The sequence below is a fragment of the Myxine glutinosa genome, chromosome 2 (assembly GCF_964187855.1).
Source record: "Myxine glutinosa chromosome 2, kmMyxGlut1.1, whole genome shotgun sequence".
NCBI classification, from domain to species: domain Eukaryota; kingdom Metazoa; phylum Chordata; class Myxini; order Myxiniformes; family Myxinidae; genus Myxine; species Myxine glutinosa.
In genome coordinates, this window is record NC_136262.1 from 145,983,948 (window position 1) to 146,007,025 (window position 23,078).

A 23,078-nucleotide genomic window follows, 5' to 3' on the forward strand; every position below is an offset into this window, starting at 1 on the left:
GTAAACCCTCAAATATCGCGGTTTCGACCAATCGCGAGCAACCTATTAAATGTACCGATTTAATTATCGAGGTATTTAATTTCGACGCATCGTGGTTTTTGGGCTGAGATTAGTGATGGTTTGTGTCCGTGCGGACGATTACCTCCCATTGCGGGCATTTTCTTGTTTCTCGTACACCGTCAATTGTAGTAACCACACCAGAAAACGAAAGGAAGCCATCTTTAATATGGGATCGTCATCGAACAGGAAATGACGTACAGAGATCCTGTAATACTAGATCTACAAGATCTACTCGACACACAAATGTTAATAATGGCGCCGAACGTAAAAAGTTCCACAAAAGTCGTCGTCAGAAAAGGCAGACAAGGGTTATGACATTGTGCGAAAAAAACCGAGTTGTTAGATCGATTGGCAAGATGTGAAAGAGCAGAATATGTGGGCCGCCATTACGGAGTGAATTCGTGCAAGTGTTTTAGCCAAAAAAACGCAAAAGTCTCATTCCAGTCCTGTGATTGTCGAATTGAAAGGATGGAAAAACCACTTGATGTTTGGATCGAGGAATAAACAGAAAATGTGTCTGAGTGGACTGGTGATACGGGAGAAACCATTGCGGATTTACTGCTTTGAGTGGACCGCTGATAAGGGAGAAACCATTGTGGATTTACCCCTTTTGATTGGACCGCTGATAAGGGAGAAACCATTGTGGATTTACCCCTTTTTATTGGACCGCTGATAAGGGAGAAACCATTGTGGGTTTACCCCTTTTGATTGGACTTCTGATAAGGGAGAAACCATTGTGGATTTACCCCTTTTCATGGGACCGCTGATAAGGGAGAAACCATTGTGGATTTTCATGGGACCGCTGATAAGGAAGAAACCATTGTGGATTTACCCCCTTGAGTGGACTGGTGATTAGGGAGAAGCCATTGTGGATTTACCCCCTTGAGTGGACTGGTGATTAGGGAGAAACCATTGTGGATTTACCCCCTTGAGTGGACTGGTGATTAGGGAGAAACCATTGCGGATTTACCCCCATTGAGTGGACTGGTGATAAGGGAGAAACCATTGTGGATTTACCCCTTTTTATTGACCACTGATAAGGGAGAAACCATTGTGGATTTCCACCTTTTGATTGGACCGCTGATAAGGTAGAAACCATTGTGGATTTCCACCTTTTGATTGGACCGCTGATAAGGGAGAAACCATTGTGGATTTACACCTTTTGATTGGACCGCTGATAAGGGAGAAACCATTGTGGATTTCCACCTTTTGATTGGACCGCTGATAAGGGAGAAACCATTGTGGATTTACCCCTTTTGATTGGACTTCTGATAAGGGAGAAACCATTGTGGATTTACCCCTTTTGATTGGACCGCTGATAAGAGAGAAACCATTGTGGATTTACACCTTTTGATTGGACCGCTGATAAGAGAGAAACCATTGTGGATTTACACCTTTTGATTGGACCGCTGATAAGGGAGAAACCATTGTGGATTTACCCCTTTTCATGGGACCGCTGATAAGGGAGAAACCATTGTGGATTTTCATGGGACCGCTGATAAGAAAGAAACCATTGCGGAATTACCCCTTTGATTGGACCGCTGATAAGGGAGAAACCATTGTGGATTTACCCCTTTTGGCTTGGACCGCTGATAAGGGAGAAACCATTGTGGATTTACCCCTTTTGATTTCCGCTGATAAGGGAGAAACCATTGCGGATTTACCCCTTTTGGTTTGGACCGCTAAGGGAGAAACCATTGTGGATTTACCCCTTTTGGTTTGGACCGATAAGGGAGAAACCATTGTGGATTTACCCCTTTGATTGGACTGCTAATAAGGGAGAAACCATTGTGGATTTACCCCTTTTTATTGACCGCTGATAAGGGAGAAACCATTGTGGATTTCCACCTTTTGATTGGACCGCTGATAAGGGAGAAACCATTGTGGATTTACCCCTTTTGATTGGACCGCTGATAAGGTAGAAACCATTGTGGATTTCCACCTTTTGATTGGACCGCTGATAAGGGAGAAACCATTGTGGATTTACACCTTTTGATTGGACCGCTGATAAGGGAGAAACCATTGTGGATTTACACCTTTTGATTGGACCGCTGATAAGGGAGAAACCATTGTGGATTTACCCCTTTTGATTGGACTTCTGATAAGGGAGAAACCATTGTGGATTTACCCCTTTTGATTGGACCGCTGATAAGAGAGAAACCATTGTGGATTTACACCTTTTGATTGGACCGCTGATAAGGGAGAAACCATTGTGGATTTACCCCTTTTCATGGGACCGCTGATAAGGGAGAAACCATTGTGGATTTTCATGGGACCGCTGATAAGAAAGAAACCATTGCGGAATTACCCCTTTGATTGGACCGCTGATAAGGGAGAAACCATTGTGGATTTACCCCTTTTGGCTTGGACCGCTGATAAGGGAGAAACCATTGTGGATTTACCCCTTTTGATTTCCGCTGATAAGGGAGAAACCATTGCGGATTTACCCCTTTTGGTTTGGACCGCTAAGGGAGAAACCATTGTGGATTTACCCCTTTTGGTTTGGACCGATAAGGGAGAAACCATTGTGGATTTACCCTTTTTGATTGGACCGCTGATAAGGGAGAAACCATTGCAGATTTACCCCCTTTTGATTGGACCGCTGATAAGGGAGAAACGACAGGATGATTGTTCCATTTGAGGTGAGGAAATGGAAGGAAGGAGAGCATACTCCACAGACAGACTTGACAAGGTGCCACCAGGTTTTAGAGGAGAGAGACAAGTTTGAAAGGTTATTCTTCAGGTTGGACAGATGTTATTTTCTGGCTTTCCTGAAAGTGGTCACACTGGTTTGTTGGATTTGTGGAATGATCTGAGGTTGCCTTCTATTGGATTTGCCTTAAATTATTATCTCCAACACCGAAGGTGGATGGAGGTTATGTTTTCACTCCTGTCTGTTTGTGAACAAGATATCTCAAAAAGATGTGGACGGATTTGGACGAAATTTGGCAGATAGTTTGGGTGTGTGACAAGGACGAAATGATTAGATTTGGCGAAGATTAGGATTCGGCTAGTAGAATTTTAAAGTGATTCTTCAAAAAGTTATGAACTGATTCGGATGAAACTTATTGGACAGGTTGTGTGTGCGACAAGGACTAATCAAATAGATTTTTGTGAAGATCTGAATATGGATTTGGATACGAGAATTATTTAATTTTAAGTGATTTATTCACCATTGAGAGATGGGGCGAAAAGCGATATACATGTATATTAAAAAAAGTTATGGACGAGTTATGACTAAACTTGGTGGACGAGTTGGTTTGGTGACGAGAACAAGCCGATTAGACTTTGGTTCAGATCCGAATCCAGATCCGGCCTATCAGCGGGATACAAAACATAAACTGTTCATCCTGGTGAAGGTGTGTGCTCTGCCGAGTGTCGTTGTGGTTTATTATGGAAGAGGATGCCATCTCGTACCTTCCTATCCAAGGAGGAAAGATCTGCTCCGGGTCAAGATGGCTAAGGCTCGTCTTACCTTTATAATATGTGGCAATGCTAAAGGCAGTTTCGTCGTGCTCCCGTTGATCTAACAACAATCACGAGTTCTACGCCCACATCTTTCGAACCTCCACCTTCCCATCTCTAGCATCATCATCCCAAGCTAAGTCTTCTGGTTTATATTTCACGCAGAGTACAGTATGAGTACGGAATTTTCTTACCTTCACCTACCTCACTGTTTTGTAAAAAAAAAACAAAAAAAAAAAACACCTTGCTGTTTTGGAGTAAATTTAAAAGGTAAAATAAAAGTCTTGTGTTTTTGTTTATTTTATACTGTATTTATATGATTTACATATTTATTTTACATGTTTATTTGAATTGTGTTGTGTTGATTTATGGCTACCACAGTTCACTGTCATGGTTTTATCTGTCGCTGTTTTCACTGTTGCTGTTTTAACTGTCGTGGTTCTATCGCAGTTTAAACTGTGCGGTTTTATCTATCGCTGTTTTCACTGTTGCTGTTTTAACTGTCGTGGTTCTATCGCGGTTTAAACTGTGTGGTTTTATCTGTCACGGTTTTCACTCGCTGTTTTAACTGTCATGGTTTTATCTATCACGGTTTAAACTGTGCGGTTTTATCTGTCGCTGTTTTCACTGTTGCTGTTTTAACTGTCGTGGTTTTATCTATCGCGGTTTAAACTATGCGGTTTTATCTGTCGCTGTTTTCACTGTTGCTGTTTTAACTGTCATGGTTTTATCTATCGTGGTTTAAACTGTGCGGTTTTATCTGTCGCTGTTTTCACTGTTGCTGTTTTAACTGTCGTGGTTCTATCGCGGTTTAAACTGTGCGGTTTTATCTGTCACCGTTTTCACTCGCTGTTTTAACTGTCATGGTTTTATCTATCACGGTTTTCACTGTCGCGGTTTTCACTGTCGCGGTTTTCACTGTCGCGGTTTTCACTGTCGCGGTTTTCACTGACGCGGTTTTCACTGTCGCGGTTCTCACCGTCACGGTTCTCAATGTCGCGGTTTTCACCGTCACGGTTCTCAATGTCGCAGTCATATCTATCGCGGTTTTATCTGTCACGGTTTTCACCGTCATGCTTTTATCTATCACAGAGTTCACTGTCATGCTTTTATCTATCACAGAGTTCACTGTTGTGGTTTTCGCCGTCGCGGTTTTCGCCGTCGCGGTTTTCGCCGTCGCGGTTTTCGCCGTCGCGGTTTTCACCATCGCTGTTTTTGTAGATCTCGTAAGAGCTAAATTTTTGTGGTTGAGGTTCCACCATCCTTGATCACCAGTATCAGATTAAGGGAGAGAAAGTGGAAATAAACTTCAAGATAAGCATAGAAAATAAAACAAATAATTAAAAGCCATATTCTATTGTTTGAAGTGTGCTCTGTGTTAAGGGTATTCAATTTATTACTTGTGCAAATAAAGTGAGATTTTTGACTGTCATCCAACCCCTTGCCCTGTAATGATGTGATCCCCTTCCCTTATCCTAAATTCCTCCCACCTTCTATTCCCACTGCCACACCACTCCTATCTCTCCTGTCTCCTTTAAATTCTCAATTTTAATTCCCCCCCGCCCCCATTTTCTATATGGAAATTAATAAATTGATAAAACATACATTATACACTGCTATATTATGGACACCTTGAATTACAAACAGTAACAAGTACATAATTCAATTGAAATAAGATAAAGATTTTACAGGTTATAGAAAAAAAAAATTGTAAGTTTACCGCCATTGATGGAGCTTTTACCAGCATTGATGGAGCATCGTTTACACCACCTTATTTAACACGTTACATTAGTTTTGTACCTGTTTGTGTCTTTTTTGACGTCCTTAAAATCATTAAGTTTTTTGTTTGGAATGATTTTCAATTTGGTTTGACTGCCAGACAGAATAAAAAATCTATTATCTCATTCCTCTCTGCACATGCATGATCGTGACAAATTCAGAGCCATGCTAAACTACAGGTTTGTTTTCTGATTTGTGTTCAAAATTATAACAGTCAATTGAAATGAACTTGTTCCTCGATCAGAAACTGATGTTTGGAAACACAAGGACAGACAGACAAAGTGAACCAATACACAACTTTCGAAATGATGTATTCTGCCCCAGAATGCTCAGTGTGCATGTGCAGAAACCCCAGGAAATGTCGTCGTTCAGAGCATCAGAAAGTATATTGTGTGTGGGAGATAAGGATTGTCACTTTAAATAGCTCACAAACTCCGGAAGCGAGCTGAAAATAATTGGAAACTAACCCGAGAGAAAGGGCTGGGCCTTTACACAACAAAAGACTTGGTGAACTTTCTCAGCTCGTCGAATGGGCAGCTGCTCCTACAGCAAACCTCTGACCATGTGGCCCACGGGCCGAGTGGACAGGTGTTTTCTACAAAATCCCTCAAACGATCACTACCAGTGAATGGACTGTGCAGCTGGAATAAATGCATCTGAACACAGATGGGATGGACATATCTGGGGCTTTTGAATGTATAGGACTGAACGTTTTTTGTTTTGTATACTTGGTTGATGCTCATATAAGAGCTATCACATAGAACATATTGTTACGGACGCGGTTTAGATGTTACTTTGGGCCGAGCGGATGGTCCCCGCGACCGTTACAGGATCCCCGATTGGCCCGACTCCCCCAACGTTGACCAGATCGCACCACAGATATTCAATTTCGAAACCTCTAAAGCGACCGAAAGAGAAGGAAGAGAGAAGAAGACAGAGTACGGAGGAATAACAGGATTTATTATACACACAAGCCAAAAGAAGGAGCGATCAAAGTTATTTACAAGCAATGGATGGAAGAAGCAGTCACACAGTGAATCGTTAGCTTATACTAGTCAATTTACTTAACCCCAGGACAACGATTAGGACAGACGACGTTCACACTTACACGGGGGATATTGCAGGCAGGTATGGCTTGAGGATGGATGGTTGTTTTGGGAGGCAATGGAGGGTCGAGCGTGGATTGCTGCCTGGCGCGGCCTTTTCGTGGCCTGCGGCCCCTTAGCTGCCCCCTTAGCTGCAGCGCAGCTGGTCGCACGATGGCTCGCACACACCTGCTCGTTCAGGCGTCTTCCTTCTCCCCAGCAACAACGAGCGACAGCAAGCAAGAGGACGGGGTCAGAGCAAGAGCACGGGGTCAGAGCAAGAGCCTGGAGTGCGTCCCGCGGCGGCTTATATTCGTTTCCTCACCGAACCTTCGCGCACTTTCTCGGGGGTTCCCGCTCTGCCCTCTCTTAGCCAAACCCCTTGTTCTGGGTTGGATGAGCGGGGCCGACTTACTCCTCCCCCCTATGACGAGGGGGGCGACCCGTCTTCTCTAGCCACTCCCCTTGTTCGTAATGGCCGCAAATGGCGAAAACCGGTCAGCAGCTGCAGGTAAGGCGCCGTCACGTTGCACAGCAGTTCAGTACTGCAATAAACGGTTGCTGTCAAAGCTCAAGTGGGGGAATCCCTGGCACTTGAGCTGCCATGGATCATCGGAGGGGCCTACGCTTTATTTCGTTTGATGCAATGCAGAGTCAATCTAGTGGGAAACACATATTTAGCCTACATAGAATAAGGAAATAAACTATTTAAAAAGATATATCGTGGCCTGTGTGTAAGTTTCATGGAATTAACTAGGAGGACGGCTGCGACCATTATTTACATTACGAGGGTGTTACACACAACAAAACCATACTTTTCACATTCGTTACACTTTTTCCAAAATTGTTACACTTCTCAAAACCGTTACACTTCTCAAATTCGTTACAATATAATAAAGGGAGTGGGAGACAAGAAGCGGAGAGAGAGGGAAGCACAACAACAGCAGGGAACAGGAACACCAAGAGATCTATGGAATAGAGAAGGCTGGGGCGTGATACACAGGACAAACAAGATGTACACAACAGGGGATTTCAGGAAAGAAACAAGGAATTTGAAGGAGGTGGATTTTGGGTGATTTAAAGGGTGTAGAAAAGATCAAGGTTTTGGATGGGGGAAGATAAGAGATGGTGGTGAACAGCTGTTTGAAAGACCTGGAGGGAGGAGAGGGATTGAAGAGAGTATGGGAGTTTGTTCCAGAGGTGGGGAAAAAGAGGAATGAAAGAGTGAAGGTGAGCAGAGTCTTGATTTTGGCAGTTTCACCAGAAGAGGGGTGGTGGCAGATATTGTGTGTCCTGCATGAATATTTGGGGGACAGAGCACAGACAGAGCAGGGGGTGCAAGGCCGGAGAGGAGTTGGTAAAAGATAGAAAGACCACCAAGAATTCGCATGCGGATTGATGCGCATGCGCAAGATTGGAGGTCTCATCTCTTCAAAGCTGTCCATGCACGCTCGCTTTCGAAGTTAAGTAACTTTTCTCAATTGTGTTTTTGTCGAAACTGGTCTTGTATGTACCTATTGGGGTGTCTTGAATAGTATTCTTGGCGTTGGTTTTTCATACCTGTGTACAGAATCGTCGGTCTCTCTTATCGCGTATTCTGAGGCCTAAGTGTAGTACTAGGCTACTGTGTCCAACCTTGGCTTGAGGCTTCATTTTTGTCTCAGCGGTTCTCTGATCGCGCTGCAATTATTTTCCGGTCTCTGTTTTTCACGGTCTTTTCATCCCATACTTCCTTGTTTTAAAATCTCAAAAACAAAAAAAAAACCGAAAAACATTTCCTTCTGTTCTTATTCGTTTATTCGTTCTTATTTGTTCGTTCGTTCGTTTTTCGACCACGTTGTTTCGTTTGTGATCACGTTGTTAAAAAATGTCTCATCTGACCCCTGAAGACCTGTATTCTGTCATATTCTATAACACCTTTTTCTTCTTCTTCTATAAAAGGATACTTTCGACTTGCTCACCATATCCATTCATTCCAAAAAAAATTCCATCTCTTATAGTGCATCTTTCATTCATTCCCTAAACTCTCCAGCACTCCATCCTCCCTCCAGCGTCCTCAAACGTATTTTTGACTCGAATGTCTCAAGAAACTCATTTTGCAATAAATGTTCGTTTCCCATTAATCGTACATTTTTCAAAATCCCATCACCCCAAAATCCCATTTCCCATCACCCCTCCCCTCTAAATCTACCCCCTTGCCCATCCCCTCCAAATCATCCCCATCACCGATCTCTTTCAAATCTTCCCCCTTGCCCCTCCCCTCCAAATCTTCCCAATCACCCATTCCTTTCAAATCTCCCCCCACACCCCTCCGCTCCGAGACTCTCCCTCGCTCCTCCCCTCCTAGACTCCCCCTCACCCCTCCCCCTCAAAGCGTCCTCCCCGCTTCTTCCCCCTTCCAACTTTCACCTTCATCTCCCTCAACCTTCTGCCTCGCTCTTCCCCCTTGTCAAATAACACCTCACTGCGCCTCTCCCAATCACCATCAAACCTTTTGTCTGCCCCATTCTTCCCTTTCTCCAAGCTATTCTGTAATCTCCGACACACCTTCAACAGCTCTCCCTACCTCTTCCTCCTCTTCCACATCTTACCCTACCGCTCCCCCCCCCTGTTCTGTATCCGATGCTCCCCCTTCCTCTTCCTTAACAGTATGGACCTCAAACATCCGGGGCTTTCGCTCAAACTTGTCTGATCTCTCCATACAGGTTGCTTCTGACAAACCAGATGTGATCTGCTTAACAGAAACTTTCCTCCTTCATGATGTCTCTGATTCCTTGGTATCTCTCCCAGGTTACTCCCTCCTCCGGTATGATAGACCTGAGCCTCATCCTGGAGGTGGGGTTGCTATCTTTATAAAAAACTCTTCCTCACTCGCCCTGCACTGCCCTCTCTCCACCTCACCCCCAGGAATACCTTTGGCTACGGCTTCCCCTTCGCTCCCACCTTTTGTTCATATGTGTGTTGTACCGTCCACCAAACAGTGATGACTCCATCTACATCTCGCTGTCTGAGAATATGGACCAACTTCTATCTACCCATCCCAACTCTCTCTTCCTCATATGTGGTGATTTCAACTGTCACCATGCCAGTTGGCTGGGTGTGGGTACCGCTCTCACCAGCCATGGCTCTTCAGCAAAGGACTTCTGTGACTCACTGGGACTGACACAATCTGTCAATTTCCCGACCCGGATTTCAGTCAACGGAGCATCTTCTCTTCTGGACTTGGTTATGACTAACTTCCCTGAAAATGTCTGCTGCTCTTCTTCTGCTCCAATCGGCTCTTCTGATCATGTGCTTGTTAAAGTGGACATCTCTCTGACCATTCTCAGAGAGCCTCCTCAGCGTCGACGAGTCTGGCATTTCACTCAGGCCAACTGGCACGGTCTTCAAGCAGCCATCAATCATCTGGACTGGTCTCCCATCTCTACTGCCTCTGACATAAATTCTTCCTGGGAATTCTTCCAAAGCAAACTGCTCTCTCTCATGCACAGATTTATCCCATCTCGTCTTCTGTTGTCTTACCCTTCCTCCCTTCAATGGTACACGGAATCTTGTGGTGAGGCTATTGCCCAGAAACAACTTGCTTTCGTCTCCTGGAAAGCAAATCCAACGGAAGGAAATCTCATTTCCTTTCACAAAGCCCGAAACAAGTGTGTGTCCACCCTCAGGAGAGCCAGGAAACAATATCTCTCCGTTCTCAGGACCGAACTCTCTTATCTGTCTCCCTCTTCCAAATCCTGGTGGCGTCTGGTCAAATCTGTTTCTGGTGTTTGTCCCCCCTCCATCCCCTCCCTCACCTCAAATGGCCACACGGCTGACTCCACGCGTGAAAAAGCTGAATGCCTCAACTCTGTGTTTGCCTCTAAATCTTCTGTCCCAAACCCATCCCCCTCTGTACCCACCGTACCCAGTCGTACCCAGCTGCTCCTGGACTCTGTGTCCTTTCCTCCTGACAAGGTGGAAAAGTTTCTGTCAACCCTCGACTCGGATTCTGCAACTGGACCTGACGGCATCAGCCCACGGGTCCTAAAATCCTGTTCTTCCGCTCTTTCAGTCCCTCTCTCTGTTCTCTTCACCCTCTCTTTTGCTCAAGGTCATCTTCCATCTGCTTGGAAATCTGCCAACATCACCGCTTTGCACAAAAAAGGTGCAAAAACAGATCCCAGCAACTACAGACCAATCAGCCTTCTCCCAATTATCAGCAAAGTCATGGAATCCATCATTGCTTCAGATATGAAATCTTTCCTCTTCTCCAATGGCTTGATCTCTGATCATCAATTTGGTTTCAGACCTGGACACTCTACTCTGGACATGCTGCTTCTGCTTTCTCAACAATGGATGGAGGTCCTCAATGCCAAACAGGAAATTAGAGCAGTCTCCCTTGACATATCACGTGCCTTCGATACGGTCTGGCACCCCGCTCTGCTCACCAAACTCTCCTCTTTTGGTATCAATGGAAATCTCCACGCATGGCTGGCGGACTTCCTCTCTAGTCGTAGTCAATGTGTGGCCCTGAATGGGTTTCTCTCATCTCCTCTTCCTGTTCAGGCTGGAGTTCCACAAGGCAGTGTTCTGGGCCCTGTGCTTTTTCTGGTCTTCATCAATGATCTCTCTGACTCTCTTGAAAATCCTCTGTATCTCTTTGCTGATGACTCTACTCTCTGTCGCTCCATTCTTCATCCCTCAGATCGGCAGTCTGCTGCCTCCTCACTCTCTGCAGACCTGGACAAAATCACAGACTGGGCAAACAAGTGGAACATGTCTTTCAATCCTGACAAATCTCACACTCTTACGATGTCTCTCCGAAAAGACCGACTGGACAACCCTCCCATCCACTTTCTGAATAATCCTCTCCAAGAAGTTCTGTCACTCAAGCTTTTGGGTCTCACTATCTGCCATGATCTTTCCTGGGAAAACCACATTTCAAATCTGGCCTCCAAAGCCAGTCGCCGACTGGGCATCCTCCGTCGTGCAAAGTCCTTCCTTGGCACACCTGAGCTCCTCACCACATACAAGGCTTTCATCCGCAGCTCAATGGAATACTGCTCTCCCCTCTGGGCTGGTGCTCCTGCCTCACACCTAGCTCGTCTTCACGCTGTTGAAACCAAAGCATTCAGAATCATTGGAATCTCCCGCGATGAAGCTAACTCCAAGGGCCTCTCACTCACTCACCACAGGCAGGTTGGTGGTCTTTCCGTCTTCTACCGACTCCTCTCTGGCCTTGCCCCCCCAGCTCTCTCTGGGCTCTGTCCAGCAAATATTCCTACAGGTCGCACAAGATCTGCCTGCAACCCTCTTATGGTCAAACTGCCAAAATCAAGACTCTCTGCTCACCTTCACTCCTTCATTCCTCTCTTCTCCCGCCTCTGGAACAAACTCCCTCACTCTCTTCAATCCCACTCCACCCTCCAGGTCTTTAAAACAGCTGTTCACCACCATCTCTTATCTTCCCCCATCCAAAACCTTGATCTTTTCTACCCCTGCTAATTTCACCCCAATTCCACTTTTTTGAAATACCAACTTCTGTCCTGGAAGTCCTTGGCGTCCTTGTGGTTTATACTTCTCCCTCCACCCCCCCCCCCTTCCCACGCCTCCTCCCCCCAAGCCCTCTCCCTTCCACACATCTCCCTGCTCTCAAATGTTGTGTTTGTGTGCTTCCCCTTCTCTCCCCATCTTGTTTTCCGCTCCCTCTTTTTGTGTGTTTTGTTTGTCTGGTTGATTTGTTTGTGAAGTAAATGTTAGCTCTTTCACGAGCCTCGATTCAGTATACAAAAAAACCTGCCTGCAGTGAGAGAGTGAAAGGCCCTCAGAATCAGCTTCATCTCGGGATACCAATGATTTTAAAAGCCTTGCTTTCTACAGCGTGAAGCCGAGCTAGGTGTGAGGCAGGAGCACTAGTCCAGAGGGGAGAGCAGTACTCCATCAAGCTGTGGATGAAAGCTTTGTAAGTGGTAAGAAGCTCAGAGGTGGCACCGAAGGACTTCGTATGACGGAGGTTGCCCAGTCGGCGACTGGCTTTGGAGGCCAGCTTGGAAATGTGATTTTCCCCGGAAAGATCATGGCAGATAGTGAGACCCAAAAGCTTGAGTGACAGAACTTCTTCGAGAGGATTGTTGAAAAAGTATATGGGAGGGTTTCCAAATGGTCTTTTCGGAGATACATAGTGAGATTTGTCAGGATTGAAAGACATGCCCCACTTGTTTGACCAGCTTGTACGTAATTTTATCCAGGTCTGCAGAGAGTGAAGTGGCTGCTGTTTGTTGATCTGATGCTTGATAGATGGCGTGCCAGAGAGTGGAGTCATCTGCAACAAGATAGAGGATTTTCCAGTTGAGAGATCATTGAATAAGATCAGAAAAAGCACAGGGCCCAGAACACTGCCCCGAGGAACTCCAGCCTGGACAGGAAGAGGAGATGAGAGAATTCCTTTCAGAGCCACTCATTGACTACGACAGGACAGGAAGTTCGCGAGCCATATGTGGAGAGTTCCATGGATACCATAAGAGGGGCGTTGGGGAGAAGAGCGGGGTGCCAGACTGATTTCTGTCCGACATGGAGGACCTCCATCAATTGTTGAGGCAGCAGAAGCAACATGTCCAGAGTAGAGTGCCCTCGTCTGAATCCAAAAAGCCTTACCTGGCCTTGAAGCACTCATCTCCATCCCCGCAAGGAACCACAACTCATGGACCAAGCCATTTCCTCATTAGTGCTCCCTTTCGCGCTCCATCGAAGTGGCGACGATGTCGTTCCGCGCGACCTCCTAGGGTTTGCCCGATCCCACCCAAGTAACACCCACACTAACTTAGGCATGGGACGCCTCTGCCACCAGTCGCCATCTCAGCACGCGGTCCCACCAAAGCTTGGTCACATATGTCCTTGGCGAGAGGTAGTTGACAAAACGCACCAAGCTGCACTGCCAGGCCACGTCCCAAACGCATATCGATCGGTGCGATTCCGGACATCAATAACAGAGTCCTCGGCCATGCGTGTGTTTGTGTGTTACTTTTTATATATTCACTGCAGCCACCAATTGAATTAACAGGAAATGATAGTAAGTAAACGCCTCTCAGTCTCATCCACGGTTATTTCCTCTATTTCCACGAGTCCGATTTTCATTCAGAAACAGAACAATTATGGTTATCCATTTCAGCTAAATGCTGAAAATTACCTTTAAAAGTTGATTTGAATCACAGATTTTGCGCTACCTTCGGCAGGTTAAAAGTGCCCGGTGAGCAGAACAGTCAGTGAAAACACACACACAGTGCATATGCAAAAGGCATTTTGTACGTCATTTTGAAATCCGTGTATTGCTTAACCCCACTTTTTGCTTTACGTGCGTGGGATAACCGAGTATAGCTCATGACATACACACTGAAAAATAAAAAAAACATTTTTCGAGCCTTGTACGATTCCTCCTCGTCCATTCCACTTACATTGAGCTCATCTCAACTCGCACCTTACATCCATCACCTTTTCCACAACACTTTTCTTTTTGCGTGCTTCCCAAAGTCCATTTCTTCCCCTGATGCAATTACGTCGCTCACAGCTTATATTTTAGCCTGCTGGACCCTCGCTTTTGCCTTTCCCTATTTCTCATCTGTGATGCATTTTGGTGACCCTCTTTTCCTCCCTCCCCACCCCATTACCTCACCCACACTTATTTTCCACAATAACTCCCGGTCCCCCATATCCCCCTGACTATATGATACAGTAGTTACATTCTACATCATGCGCAACTGGGGAATTTCCTATAAAAAAAAATTGGAAAAGGGTTTATTCTACATAAAGTGAAGATTCACTTTTTCCAACAAGATGAACCTGTGAATATCTGGTGCCTTGATGAAAGGTGCAATCCCATTATTTTGGCATGGCATGGAGGGTTCGGGTTCATATTGTTTTGCTGATATTCTTGCAACATTACACATGGGTCTCTGGAGTCTGATCCACAATGTATGTACATTTCTAATCGACATAAACATCATTGTTACTTTTTTTTCACTTGGTATCAGGAAATGGCCAGTTTGTTTTATTCACCCGACCTCTTCGGGCAGGAATACCAGGATAGTCCAATAGGTTGGTATGTGCACTCGCCATTGAGCTGTCAAGCCTGGATTTAAACCACCATCTCTTATCTTCCACCATCCAAAACCTTGATCTTTTCTACCCCTGCTAATTCACCCCAGATTCAATTTTTTTGAAATTCCAACTTCTTTCATGGAAGTCCTTGCAGTGTCCATATGTTTTATACCTCTCCCACCTCCCCCCAAGCCCTCTCCCTCCCACATTTCTCTCGATGTCCCTGCTCTCAAATGTTGTGTTTGTGCTTCCCCTTCTCTCCCCATCTTGTCTGCCGCTCCCCTTATTTTGTGTTTTAGGTGTCGGTTTGACTTTTTGTGTGATTAATGTTTGCTCCTTCACGAGCCTCGATCCTGTATACAAAAAAAAAGAAAAACCAGACTCATCTATAAATTGCCAGTCTTTGAGCAATTGTCATTGCTGGATGTTATTAAAGAACGCAGTGTCTTTAATGAAGAGTAGGGAAGCTATCAGCGCAGCGGAACCCTGAATGTCACATTCAGGTGAGTATCCTGCGATGGAGTGTCGATCTGTCCATTGATTGATTCTATAGCCTCAAAACGTTTCTCGACTTGTTGTGAATGCCCTGAAGCTTTGTCAAAGAGTAGGGGTCTCACATTATTATATAGCATTAAGGGGAACAAGAAATGTAACACAATAACTCCTGCGCCAAAGTGGTGAAATCCACACCTCACTGCGGTCCGCAATCACACACTCGAGGCATTACGTGCAAAAAAACTCTCGCGTACGTCTGTCTCGCACATGCGGTGTGCACAAAAATGGCGAGTGGCCACCCACACACCACCTGCAGCCCCACATCCTGGGCCAATGCCAGCAGCAAGGCCACAGCGGCCTGACTCTAGGCCCGGTTTTCGCTTCACACCTGCAGTCAAACACTCGGCTTATTGTTTGGGTGTTCCTGGACCGACCACCGGAAAAGTGCAAGATCCAAAAGAGCTCATTGCCGTACGCTGTCACAACCCAAGTCACGCTCGGCAGTAGCTGTGAGCAGCTGCCACCATTCAGAAAAGAAAAAAAAAGGAAAAAACGTTGCTCCATGTGCGTCTTCTCCCTAAAGTCAAATGCTTTGCTGGGACTTTTGCTGAGGAATTTCAACTAAAACACATTTGCTGCCCTTTGAACTTCCCCGTGGTTTAGTTTTTCCTTTACTAAACAATAAGATCAACGGTGTGTTGGATTTGTTAGATGATCAAGATGGAAAATGATGGCATGAATGAATGGTGGCATGAATGGAAAGGTTTTGAGACTATCTCTTTTTTTGTTTTTCTTACAGGATCTAAAGCTCGCAGTGGAGCAGCCACACACACATGGACAAACAAACGAATAGACAAGACACAACACAGGACTGTTAAACGAGACAAACACAGCCGCTGAGCTTTGGGGAAGTGCCGTCACTTCCCGGGGCACTCTGGGTATAAGCGACGCCACAAAAATGGCACCAACTTTCTCGTCGCACTCAGTGGGGCATTTCCAAAGCAGGAATTTTCTCCTCCCCATGGATGCCAACATAAGGGATTGTCCATGCTCATATCCTTTTACATGATGAATGTCAAGCAAGGAAGCAGCACATACTATTTTAAAAGTCTTTCGTATGACTTGGCCGGGGTTTGAATCCCAGACATCTCAGACTCAGAGCAGACGCTCTTACCATTACTCCAAGTCACCAATGAGTCTGGTTTTGAAGTCGTTCAGGCACCGAATCTCATCTAAAATGAAATAAATATTCATAATGGATCAGGCACAAGGAAAACTAAATAGGAAAAGTTCACGCAACCCATGAGACTCTTTCATGCAGCGTAATAATATAATATCAACCCATAATGCAGCGCTGTACCATTCCCCAAACAGAAGGGTAAAGCAAAGTAAGGACAACATGGCATGCCATAAAGTTCCCTATTTGATCAGGTGGGGATACTTAAAAAAACAAACGAAGAGGAAAGCTTGCGAGGAAGTGTCGGTATCCATTAGAACAGGGTCTCTCAACCTTTTTTCCTCCGTGTGCCCTTCCCCCCCGGCACCCCCCCTCCCATGTCCAATTAAATATTCCAGGGGGCTAGGTCTAGGCGATAAGACACCCCTCACCTGTTTTTATTTCCCCCTTCCGCAACACGACTCCCCCTACCGCTCCCAGGTGTACTAGTACTAAAAAGTAACCAACAGAAGCACTATATGGTAAACACTCGACAGAGTCAATAATTTTGCCCCTGCCATTTTTAGGACACCCTGCCGGCACTCTGCGGCCCCCTAGGGGTCCTCGGACCCCCGGTTGAGAAACCCAGCATTAGAAGACGTTCTATTTTTTTGATTGCTACACACAAACACCTACAGGCGACATATTGGTTAAACAATGTGGCATGATAGATAAAGTATCAGAAATATATGTACAGTTGAGTGTAAAGTAAGTTGTGATTAAAGATTTATGAAAATCGGATTGGCTGATGGGCCATCAATGTGTTGGAGAGGGGGCAGATGAAATATCAAAGTCTGCAAGATCTGTCTGGCATGGGAGCAAACAAGTCTAATCTGCTCTGGGTCTATAAACATATAGCATACACTGAAGTAGGGGTGGGAAGGTTAAACAAGAAAATTATAATAGAGGAATCGAACAAGAAAGGAGAAGAGGTAAGAGTTGGGTAATAGAGTGTGGTGTGTGTCAAGTGGAGGAAGAAGAGGAGGCGGGGGTGTTGGAGTGATAAAGCAATTATTTAGCGTACGTACTAAATCGACAGCCTCTTGGAGAAGAAATGAAATTGGCTGGGGAGTGTAGAAGTTGGAATAACTGGTTTAAAAAAATTGATGGTGTATGGCGTGGAGGGGTTGAATATCTGTGGAAACAATTTAGAGCAATGAATCATCCACGGAACAGAAAAATGTATTTATTGCAATGGTTGTGGATAATAATGCAAATAAAATCTGAAAAGGTTTCAAGTGGACGCAGTGACATAAGAGACCGTTGAGCAGGAAATAAAAGTCTATTCTGTGGTCCTCGGCAAGGCTTATATTACATTTCTTTGTGGAGCTGTGGTTGAATTGCTGGACATACTTTCAATGACAAATGTGCATTTCATAAACCGCTGAGTGCATCTTCAATCGAAACAACTGGAAAGAGACACCAGAATTCAGCAAATCCCAAAGGGGCACAAACGACCCGAAACTTGGCAATGACTACCAAGAGCTTCTCTCTTTTAAGTCAAAGTCCTAACTCTTTGAAACTCCTCCCACCCAGAGTTATCTCTGTTTCCTTGTTGAACAATAAAGAGACAAAAAGAACTCCAATGGACTTTACCTTCGCAAACCACTTTGAACCATCAAACAGCAACATGGGGCCTTTCATTCTAGCCATGCATCCCTCCTCATCATCCTCTTTCTGCAGAAAAAAAAACACCAGCATTTTCCTTCTTTGAATCCCCTTCTCAGCTACAGCTTAAACACCACGTCATCATTATTCCACATTCTTATGCTCTGTTTCTTTTGTCACAAACCTATTTTCTCTCTGCTTTTTCTCCATGTTTCCATCTTCCTCATCTCCTAACTGTGAATTTCCTCCCCCAGCCCTCCTACAAATCCCTTACCTTTATCCTCATTCTTTCCCTTCAACCCTACCCTCATTTCTCTCTCGTCTCTTCCAACCACCTCTAGAGGGCAGGACCTGAAGATCTCGGTGGCGACATGCCCGCAGGAGATGCTGTCAGCGCCAGCACCGCTTTAAAGACATTGAGGCTCGCTCTTAGCAGAAACGCCGAGAAAGGGCAACCAGACGTCAATCAGGAATGTAAACTGACAAGATGAGCCGAATGGGGAATGAGAGCAATGGACAAACAACAAGAAAAACCACAGCAAAAGAAAAAAAAAACTTTCCGAGGAGTTTAACGTAGCTGATCTGGACAGGCCCAAGTGCGGTGTACTATATACGTATGTATCATCCGTAAATCCCTCTGCAGCTGTGAAAAATCAATGAACAAAAGTGTTCCACATTATTTTGACAAACACTTACAATTCTAATTTTAAAATTATTATCTGTTTATAGCCAATTTTACTTTTCAACAGAAGCAATATACTTCATTTTGGGGCTATGGATAATAAACCCTCATATCACTCCTTTAAGGAATCAAGTTTGCATTTCGAAATCAATTTTTAAGGACAACTGCCTAACTTCTGACAGATGAGAAAAATAAAACAAAATTCACAAAAAACATTCTGCTTCCAATGACGGACAGTCAAAGAACGAGGAAATATATTCGCCATCGACACAGGAGTTGATTCTTCAAAGGAATTGAGAAAGTCCAGCTGTGCCTTTGATCGGAGTGAAACAACTTTTGTTCATTAAATTTTACATTGTACAATTAATCCTTTAGCTTTCCATCAGTCAAAGCAGCAACCCTTGTGCTTCGCGAACTTTAAGCAGTTCAAATCCAAATAATTTTACAAAGCATTAAAAATATCAAAATAATTTTGCAAAACATTAAAAATAGCAAAATAATTTTGCAAAACATTTTTTTTTTAAATATTATAATTATTCAAAAGCAAACACGATAGTTCACAATAAATATTCGACATATTTATAACATAAGCATAGTTTGCAACAAGTGTACTTTGCAATAAATTCACATGAAAATGTAATTGCTTCATGTTCATATGAACCTTATAAAGCCGATGCTATAAAAAAAGGTAAATTTGGAGAGGAAAATATTAATATAAACAAAATACTGTGACTGAATAATAGGCTGTAACTATAAACAAAATAAATAACTAAAAATAAAATGCTGCAACAACAATAGCTGTAAGTATGAACAAAATGCAATAATTTAGAAACCCTATAACTATAAATAAAATGTTATGAGTATGAACAACAAAATTATGTGACTAAACAATCGGGTGTAGCTATTCATAAAGATGTAACGATAAACAAAACGCTGTTAGCGTTAGTAGGTTTAAGCAAAATTCTGTAAGTATGAACCAAATGAACCACCTTTCGAGGCCATTATTCCCCACAGAACAGGGATTGGCCTTTTTCGGGCACCCTGGTCCCCCTTTTTGAAGCAATGTTTTATGGCCGGATGCCCTTCCTGCCGCCAACCCTGTTAGTCACCGCTTGTGACAAACAGGAAATTACCAGTGAACTGGTGCTCAATTTGCCAACCTCAGAAGGATGACAGGCTGAGTCAACCCCCCTGGCGTTAATTCAGCAATCGACCGGGATTCGAACCTAGGACCCTAGGATCCCAAGCCGGCACCCTAACCGCTAAGCCAACACCAGGCTCAAGTATGAACCAAATGCTGTAAGGATAAAAGATAGGCTGTGACCATAAGAAAAATGGTGTAGCTACATAATAGGCAGCAACTGTAAACAAAGTGCTATAAGTAAACATTAAGCTGTAAATAAAGACACAATGCAGTAAATACAGTGTTTCAAAAGTAACTGTATTGAATGATAATACTTTTGTTTTATGTGTCTGTTAATTTTAAAATTAAATTGTATGCTTGTTTACTTGCAGTATCATTGACTAGCTCAAGTGAAGTACCCACCAAGTCTTTATTGAATCTGACAATCAATACTTTTCTCTGAAAGACATATATTTGCACAAGAGGTGTTAAGTTTCTGCTGCACTGTTTCTTTTGAAACACACTGTATAAAAACAATGCTGTAAGTATAAACGAAATGCTGAAAGTACAAACAAAATGCTGTAAGTATACACAAAATGCTGTTGTAAGTACAAACCAAAATGTTGTAAGTATAATACAAAATGTTGTAAGTACAAGCGAAATGTAAGTATAAGCAAAATGTTATATGGCAAAGGGGGCAATTAAGCTCCAGGGGGCATTAGGCTTCGCTACATTGTAAATCTTGAAGGTAAATATAATGCATTTACAATGTAGTGGAGCCAAATGCCCCCTGGAGCTTAATTCCCCCTTTGCCCAAAGTATAAACCAAAATGTTGTTTTAAGTACAAACCAAAATGCTGTAAGTATAATATAAAATGTTATAAGTACAAACCAAAATGCTGTAAGTATAATATAAAATGTTGTAAGTATAAACAAAATGTTATAAGTATAAACCAAAATTCTGTAAGTATAAACAAAATGTTAGAAGTATAAACAAAATGTTATAAGTATAAACCAAAATGCTGTAAGTATAATATAAAATGTTGTAAGTATAAACAAAATGTTATAAGTATAAACCAAAATTCTGTAAGTATAATATAAAATGTTGTAAGTATAAACCAAAATGCTGTAAGTATAAACAAAATGTTATAAGTATAAACCAAAATGCTGTAAGTATAATATGAAATGTTGTAAGTATAAACCAAAATGTTATAAGTATAAACCAAAATTCTGTAAGTATAAACAAAATGTTATAAGTATAAACAAAATGTTATAAGTATAAACCAAAATGCTGTAAGTATAATATAAAATGTTGTAAGTATAAACAAAATGTTATAAGTATAAACAAAATGTTATAAGTATAAACCAAAATGCTGTAAGTATAATATTAAATGTTGTAAGTATAAACCAAAATGCTGTAAGTATAATATAAAATGTAAGTAAAGAAAATTCAGCTTTTAAAAAATTGATGCAACTAAAGAATAGGCTGGAAGTATAAAAAAAAAGTATAACCAGACACATTGTTGTAACGAAACAGATATCCATAACGAATTATAATACAGTAAGTAAATACAATTTTTTGTATTGTATTTACTTAATATATTTTATATGCCAGTATTTACTATGTATTTGCGTTTATACTTCCTGAAAGGGTAAGTATACCGCAAGTCAATAAAATGTGACAAAAGTAAACAAAATCCTGTAAGTGACTAATTTCATAAATTAATACAACGCCGTGAGTAAATAGAAGGTTGTAAGCAAAAAAGTGCTGCAGGTAAATGTGAAAGGTGCGATGTACGAATGCGTTGACAAGTTTCACGCACGTGGTGCAAACTTCAAAAACTTAGTTCACAACATATTAAAGCGTGCGGACCGGCAGCACGCACGGCGATGCAGCCACACGCATGCACGTCACGCACGGTGCAGGAAAGGGCACACAATCTCTTTTTTAACTCGCACCGCACAGCATGCCCTGGACGGTCCATATAAGCATTAGCGCGAAGCAACGTTACCATCTTTTCATCATGCTCCTGCTGGCGCTCAACGGCGGCGCTCCCGTCCCGCATTGGAGGGTGGAGGAGCAGGCAGTCGAGGGGGGACACGAACCAGCCCCTCGCCCTCCTCCGCCCCGCTCCGCCTCGTCCGCTCCGTCTGATCCGTGCTCTCGGATCCGTCTGCCTCCACAACCCGTGCGTGCTCTCTCGCTCCCTCTCCGCGCCCAGGGCGCCGAGAGGCGGAGCGGCAGAGCGCGGCCGGTGCGCTAACGAGGCGAGCTCGGCCGACCCGTTTCCCGGCGGCGGCAATAACCCCGGAGAGAGCGCATGTATGTAGGGGAGGGGACGGCGGTGGTGGCGGTGTCTTTCATGTGCCCCGGGGGCCGCATCGCTGCGCCCGGGGCGGCCCCGTGCGCATCCTGCTCTCCTCCCGAAGTGGCGCATCCGGAGAGCGCTTTGCGGGAAGGAGCGATGAGAGGGCACGAGGCACGAGTTCAATTTAAAGCGTGGGAAGATTTAAATGGGGAAGGGGAAGGAAGTCATCAGGTTCATTTTAAATCTATGTTTTACTACCTTATGAAGAAATCTGCAGTGTATTTTGGGAGTGAATTCCAGACAACACATTCAAAATAATGACACTGATTTTAAGGGCAGGTATCCTAGGTGTAGTACGGTGGGAGCGCTCTGTGTTCTTTACGTTTAATGAACCTGTGTGACGTATCGGAATGACGACACCGTGCACGTGCCCATAAGAGCGCAGGTCTCACGTGCACTTTTGGTGGGTTTTTCGTCCCCTTCCCATGTGTCGCCACCTTGAGGGCCACACGTGCAGCGTACGGAGCACCATTCGCACGAACGTACGTCTCCGCACGGGTGCATCCAGCAAGTCTGTGCCATGTGTGCACGATTCGTGACAGCGTGATTTCCCTTCTCCCGCCGCGTCACCTTTTGAACCAAACATGGACGTTTAACAATTTCCTACCAAGTTGTTTGCCCGGGCTGGATTTCAAGAGTCAGATTAATTGTGTCCAAGATTTACAGTTTTGCGTTATTACAGTCCTTATGTTATACATGGTAGAATAACCCTCATCACTTGTAATCGACCTCATCATACGTATTATAATAACACTCATCATACATGCTATAATAATCACATCATATGTTATAATAACCCGAAACACACATGTTACGACAACCCTCATCATAAGTGTTCCACAAACAAAAACCGTCATCCTTTTCACTCCATCAAGCACGTAGGGATTCCGAGGCAGTTTCAATGGCAAAGGGGAACAGGGCACGATCCTGGATGGGTCGCCACTCATACGCATCGTCCTTTTCAGGCAACCAGGTACGTAGGGACTCAATCTGTGCCTTGCTGCCTTGTCAAGTAAGGGGAATCGATTATATATATATATATATATATATATATATATATATATATATATATATATATATATACATGCATACAGTCGTGGCCAAAAATATTGGCACCTTT

The 23,078-nt window shown here is 43.8% G+C and overlaps 1 protein-coding gene across 2 annotated transcripts in view; it reads right to left on the reverse strand.

Annotated features, from left to right (window-relative positions):
• Positions 1–21,899, reverse strand: part of LOC137426818 (zinc finger protein basonuclin-2) — a 378,991-nt gene extending 357,092 nt beyond the window's left edge. For both annotated transcript variants that reach the window (XR_013622396.1, XM_078771783.1), the window contains exon 1: positions 21,602–21,899. Coding sequence is in view for 1 of the 2 variants with exons in the window: in XM_078771783.1 (XP_078627909.1) it covers positions 21,602–21,655 (54 nt within the window). In the remaining variant the exon portion in view is untranslated. The remainder of the gene's footprint in view (positions 1–21,601) is intronic.
• Positions 21,900–23,078: the final 1,179 nt, after the last annotated feature.